The 6,950-nt window shown below is 35.9% G+C and overlaps 1 protein-coding gene across 4 annotated transcripts in view; it reads right to left on the bottom strand.

Moving 5' to 3' along the window:
• Window positions 1-487: 487 nt before the first annotated feature.
• IMPACT (impact RWD domain protein) overlaps window positions 488-6,950 on the bottom strand; it is a 30,295-nt gene continuing 23,832 nt past the window's right edge. For 2 of the 4 annotated variants that reach the window (XM_017963929.4, XM_017963927.3), the window contains exons 9-12: window positions 6,036-6,126; window positions 4,265-4,399; window positions 3,187-3,222; window positions 488-870 (exon numbers count right to left, since the gene is read on the bottom strand). In XM_017963929.4, coding sequence (XP_017819418.1) covers window positions 766-870; window positions 3,187-3,222; window positions 4,265-4,399; window positions 6,036-6,126 — 367 coding nt within the window. In that variant the 3' untranslated portion in view covers window positions 488-765. Of the gene's footprint in view, window positions 871-3,008; window positions 3,223-4,264; window positions 4,400-6,035; window positions 6,127-6,950 lie in introns of those variants that run through there. The other 2 variants (XM_008979627.5, XM_008979630.4) reach the window with 2 other exon arrangements.

Here is a 6,950-nt window from a genome sequence, read left to right as displayed (position 1 = left end):
TTACCATGTTGGCCAGGCTGGTCTCGACCTCCTGACCGCAAGTGATCCACCTGCCTCAGCCTCCCTAAGTGCTAGGATTACAGGCATGAGCCACCATGCCTGGCCAAAAAGGTACTTTTTTAAAAAGGATATTGGAATTTAACAAGCAAACTGACGATTTTTTTCCTGTCTCTGGCTAGTATTAAGTATATTCTAACACAGTATTAATGGAGCAATCACTGATAACACTTTCCTGGAGGACAACCTGACTCAACTAATCAAAAGTTACTAGAATGTACACACCTTGACCAAGAAATTCCCTATCTAGAAGAAGCTTTTCCTAAAGAAATAATCAAAGATATATATATGTAAATTTGCAAATAATGTAGTTTTTCATAGCTGTTTATAACAGTGAAAAGTTGGAAAAAAAACTTAAAAATAGGAAATAAGTGGAGGACTAGTTAGTATGATATACTGAGAAGACAGAATACAATGCAGCCATAAGAAATTTAAGACATAGAAGAATATTTATTGACATGGAAAATGTTAACAATTTACTTCTATATGAAATATGTAGGCTACAAAACAGTATATACAGTTTAATACCATTTTTATGGAAAGAAAAATAGTCATATATACAAAACCATGCATAAGAAAAAATAATATAAGGATGTACATACCAAATATTAAATAATGATCGCTATCTCTGGATAGTGGAAACAGACGTGATTATGCAATTTTCCCAATAAACTTTCCTGTCCTCCAAACAGTATCTGCTTCATACTATTATTTCTTGGTTGTAATTAGTTTGACATAATTCTCTTCAGAAAGGCTCTGTTTCATTATATCTACCGCAAAGCATACTTTTGATGCAGCTTCTGCAATTTCCATCTAAAAAGTAGACAATATTTGCTCTTATATACTAGCATATGGAGACTATTTGTAATTAATATACTATAAAATATGTCAAAGCAGGCCAGGCGTGGTGGCTCACACCTGTAATCCCAACACTTTGGCAGGAAGATTGCTTGAGACCAGGAATTCAAGACAAGCCTCAGCAACATAGTAAGACCCCAACTCTACAAAAAATTTAAAAATTAGCCAGGTGTGGTAGCATATGCCTGCAGTCCGAGCTACTTGGCAGGGTGGGAGGTCAAGGCTGCAGTGAGCATGCCACTGCACTCAGCCTAGGTGACAGAGCAAGAACTCACCTCTAAAAAAAATGTTTTAAATAAAGTAAAATATGCCACAGCATAGATCTGATTATAGAAAACTATTATGTGGAAAACTGAAAAATCCTCTAATTAAGATAAATTTTAAATAGAGGAAAAAAATACTATCTATCATTAGTTCAAGTTTCCATTAAGGGTAGAGTGTGAAATAGCTCCTAGTTAAGAACTGGAGAATTTTGCATCTCTCCCTGTTACCAGCCAATTTACTTCAGATAAAGAATATGAGGGTTTTTTAGTCAGCAAAATAACAGTTAATAATTCTGTAAAAATAAGTTTCTCATTGTTTCCTATCTCCCTTCACAGGTCTGACATGCCAAAATTGTGAAATTATTTAATATTACTTAATAGTTTTTAACTTCTTTAATTATTTAAAATAACTGACTTTTTAAATTATTTTAACAGTTAAAACACAGCACACACTTTTCATAGAACCTGATGTTTAAGTGTTCCAAATACACAACAGTCATTCTCTGCTGACTCCTGATAACATACAACATTAAACATAGTTATAACAAATAATTCAGAATTTGTATATCAGAATCCATCCTGGTGTAAAGCTATTTACTATAACCTTACTAAAAATACCAGCAGTAAGGATGTTGGTTGGATCTTTTAAAAGCAAAAGATCAGAAAAAAAGAGAAAAAGACCTGTTTGTCCAATTCTGTGTCTTCAATGCTCTAGCACCATTCCAAAGTTGCCTCCTAATTTCTGTTCCCTCCCTGGGAAGGAAGTCCAGGCAAATCTGTGATCAGTTAGTAACTTTTAATAATTGTTTGCAATGATATCTGAAAGTGAGCAGTTAATAACTTATTGTTATATCTCAAAGGTAAATTCATTGTCTAAATGCCCAGAGGTAACTTGAAGATGAAAGAAACATAAAGGTTTGGTAAGAACAGAGGGAAAAAAAATGGGGGGAGAGGGGTTGTTCCTGTTTTTCCAATCAAAAGGTTTGTTCCTCTCTCTGCAAAATCTTGGAAGTGAGAAAGCTATCTGGAGTGCATGCATCAAATTGATGTAACTACACAACATACTCCTGACTCCTGCCCTACACCAGGGTCATTCTGCCACCTCTATCTCATTCAGTGTCTCATTCACCACAGCATCGCTTCTATCATAGTTCTAATTCCTCAATGAAGATTGCAAGAAAGGTACTTCCAGGTTGTTAAAAAGAAAGCAGAATGTTACAGCAACACATTTCTGGGGTGAAAGGAGACTAGTGACACTCCATATTTATTGCTTACATTACAAGAATTAAACAAAAAAAGCAGAGCCTAGAAAATCACTTTTTGAAATTTCACAATCACCAATTTGCAACAGAAATTGAGGCATAATATTTATGCTAACAAATAAGCTGGATGAATTATCACCTCAGCACATAACTACAGATGGATACTCCTGGATTTTCACTTGATCCATTATTCAATGATGAACACTATAAAATGGAAGGTGACATGAACTAAAATCACAAGAAGAAACTCTCCAAGATCAATCTTAAATGAACTCCTATTCCAACAAGCCATAAAGAGCAGTAAAAAGGCAATATTCATTTAACAGTACAAGAATCTCGATGACAAGAAATCAGGTATTTATATTCCTCTAGAGGTATTACTTCTCCACCTAACAAAGGCACTTGACATGTACTGAAATGGACAGTTAATTCAGGTACTGCCCTGGGCAACTGTTACCTTCCTAAAATTAGATGAAGTGGTGATTAAGTTCAAATTAGTTCTCCCAAATAAGCCTGAAACATATATGAATAGATTATAAGTTCTCTATTTTTGGCAGATGATATAACCAAAGAAAAAAAGATAATGTTGGTATCCATGCTGAACTGGCTGACTTGAGCAGTCAAGGATACTCTCTCTGCACAATATATTCCTTGATGACTATGAAATGTATACATAATTATAGGCAAATTAACCTTTCCTATAGTTTCAGGTATTAATGATCATTCCTCTTCTTGTCTTTTCTTACTTTTTTGTTCTTTCCCAAAGACTTAGATGACTCCTCCTGAAAAAGACACAAGTCAGTGTAGCATCTTTCCATTTACATAAAAACTAGACTTTAAATCTAATCTCTTAGAATATATTTATATATCTATATATATTATACATATATTCATACATATATACATGTATGTATGTTACAGTGAGGGTATAATCACTTCCGTATGTGTCATTTTTCTGTTTTACAGGGTACTGTCACTTATAGGCTAATATTTTTTTTTTTGAGTCAGAGTCTCACTCTATCCCACAGGCTGGAGTGCAGTGGTACGATCTTGGCTCACTGCAACCTCTGCCTCCCAAGTGCAAGTGATTCTCCTGCCTCAGGCTCCCAAGTAGCTGGGATTACAGGCATATGTCACCACACCTGGCTAATTTTTTTTTATTTAGCAGAGACAGGGTTTCACCATGTTTGCCAAGCTGGTCTTGAACTCCTAATCTCAGGTAATCCGCCCACCTCGGCCTCCCAAAGCACTGGGATTACAGGCACAAGCCACTGTGCCCAGCCTACGCAAATATTTTTTAAACAATCAAGAATAATCAAGGAAAACTTATTTATCTAGTAGATTTACATTTGAATAACTTCAATATTATTTCATCTATTGTCCCACTTTCCCAAGTAAGGCAGTAAAGTTTACATAGGACAGTTATGAACATATTTAAAATATGAAATAAAATAAACTCAAAGTATAAAGGAAGAAAGCATCTAAAGGCACGCCAGGGGAAGGGGAGATGTTTTGACACTAACAGAGAATTTCAGAATTGTATAGATGTTTAAAGAACATCTAGTCTGATGTGATATTAGCTACAACCACTCGGGGGCTCAATTTTAGGGGGTGGAAACTAGTCTTTTCTAATTATAAAATTCTATGAACCCTGAAATCAAGGTGCGAAGGGATGGCTGGACAGACACACTGTTTAGACTAGAGTCTAGGTCTCCAGGTATATACCACTCACATTCCGATTACTTCTTAATTTTGTGTTTTTAAAAAATTCCCAGGCAGTGATGAGAAATTCTCTAGATAGATACAGTATGAGGAGCCACTTACAGGTGAATTCGTGTAGTTCTTTTCCACTAGTATGTTTCTGGCACAGTTGTTAATATGTTTAAAGCGATCTGGTCCTAGCAGAATCCCTCCATACCAGCGTGATACTACCACCATGACATTCTTCACATTCAAAATCTGTTATTTTTTGGAAGTATAATTAGATACATAGACAGACATGTACAAATGTGAGTTTTTAAAAAGTAGAATGAAATAACCCATATATAAAATTGCTCATAAAATTTCCCAGTGACTTTAACAGTAGAGCCGTATGAGGAGGCACTGAGTGAGATTACTAACAATGCAGGGATTAAAATGGAAGAACAGAAGGGAATCTGGAACAGAAACCATCACTGTGTTTCACAATGTTCTCAAACTTCCACCTTTGGGGCAACCGGACAGAGTGAAGGGGAGACCATGCAGGTAGGGCTCTAGTTCCTGGTAATTTCAACCAGAACATCTAAGTTTAGGAAGCATTTTACCACTAGGCCAAACAACAACAACAACAACAACAACAAAAAACCTGCTTCTGAATAAAGCTACAGAGGCTACAGGAGGTGTTAATCCCTGGTGCTATCAATAAGGTTTTTATCAGTTGAGACCTAGATCTGTCTCGCTCTATTACCGAGGCTAGAGTGCAATGGAACAATCTTGGCTCACTGCAACCTCTGCCTCCTGGAGTCAAGTGATCCTCCCACCTCAGCCTCCTAAGTAGCTGGAACGTACAGGCACATGCACCACCATGCCCAGCTAATTTTTGTTTTTTTTTTTGTAGAGACAGGGTTTCATCATGTTGCCCAGGCTGGTTTCGAACTCCTGGGCTCAAGTGATCTCCCCTCCTCGGCTTCCCAAAGTACTGGGATTACAGACATGAGCCACCATGCCCGGCGTCTTCATCAGTTTGACATTTGTTAAATGCTGCCCTTAATGTGAAGCCCGCCAGTCTACAGGACTGACCCACAAACACAATTCCTATTCAAGGGAAAGGCCTTGTTAGAAAACAAACCTCCGCATACAATAGCAGAAAAAAACCAAGTAACTATCTTAGGGAAAAAATAATCCAATCTTAAAATTAATGGACAATAAATGATCACCAGACAGATGAAGAAAATCCAGCAGCATGAAAGAGAAATGACAAGATAAACAAACTAAAATGGACCAGGAAAATTTTTTAGGGGTGAGAACATCTTAAAAGAGAAACTCTAATTAATATAATCAGAGAAATTTTAGAAGATATTAAATCCATAAAAACAGAACAGGATATTCTTAAAAACAGAAAGGAAAAACAGAAAACAGCAAAGAACTCTTAAAAATTAAATATATGGTTGCTAAAATAAATTTAAAATTCAACAGAAATTTGGACAACAGTCAAGAAAATGTCTCAGAATATAAAGACAATGAGATGGACAACTTAATACAAAATTTTTTAAAATTCTGGATCTATCCAGAAGTTCCAATATCCAACTAATAGGAGTTTCATAAAGAAAAAATAAAGAGAAAGAAATTGTCAAAAAAACAAAGTTTTCCCAAACTTAAAGACAATCTTCTATTATCTATGTCTTGAAAGCATAACACTTCTTATTAATTGTTTGTTTTCTGTCCCAATCCACTGGTTAAAAATTTCACTCAATATTTTAACATCAACTACTGATTAAATGAAATAAAGCTTATGTTACATAGTTCAACTGATTTAGTTTTTACTAAATGGAGCTTTATTTTGTTGAGAAATTTTATGGCTCATACAGAACAGAATTAATAGCTTCCTTACACCTACCTCCATGAGATGAAGAAGACGCCCGCCGGCTGCTGTTTCCCCATCATCCTCACAATCCTGTAAGAAGGTCTGTTTATCCTCACAATATATTCTGCAAATACATATAATAGCATTATACTTTGAACCTAAAATATTAGAATGTAAATTATTTCTCAATACTTCTGACCATTTTGATTACTTCCAAAATCAGCATATTCATTTTTCTAAATCCTTCTTGAGATATGTATTATTTTAGATATATGTTCACTGACGATTTACTATCCAGTATGTTTGTCTTTTTATATACTTGGGAAAGCTAGGAATCAAAAGCATCTCCTTTATATCCAAAATGCTGCTCTTATGGGAAGGTGAATTTATACATGTAACATTCCCCTTACTTCATTGAACACTGAAGTTACAGAGAGCAATCACTGAAGAACATTTATTGAGAATACACTCTATAGAAGCAACATAATAGGCATCAAGGCATATTATAAAAGAAGTAAGTGGCATGTTATCTGCCTTCAAAGAGCCTTAAGATATACGGAAAGAGGCCAGGCGCAGTGGCTCACACCTGTAATCCCAGCACTTTGGGAAGCCAAGGCGGGCAGATCACGAGGTCAAGAGATCGATACCATCCAGGCCAACATGGTGAAACCCCGTCTCTACTAAAAAATACAAAAAAATTAGCTGGGCGTGGTGGTGCACACCTGTAGTTCCAGCTATGCAGGAGGCTGAGGCAAAAGAATTGCTTGAACCCAGGAGGCACAGGTTGCAGTGAGTAGAGATTGCACCATTGCATTCCAGCCTGGCGCCTGGTGACAGAGTGAGACTGTCTCAAAAAAAAAAAAAAGATATAGGGAAACAAAAAGCATATAGAAAAAATGAAGACAATAAAACCAACATAAGGTAATATTTTATACTTTCCTTTCATCT

This window comes from Callithrix jacchus, chromosome 13 (assembly GCF_049354715.1).
Source record: "Callithrix jacchus isolate 240 chromosome 13, calJac240_pri, whole genome shotgun sequence".
In the NCBI taxonomy this organism is placed as follows: domain Eukaryota; kingdom Metazoa; phylum Chordata; class Mammalia; order Primates; family Cebidae; genus Callithrix; species Callithrix jacchus.
Note: the sequence above shows the minus strand (reverse complement) of the source record. Positions and strands in the feature narration are given on the sequence as shown.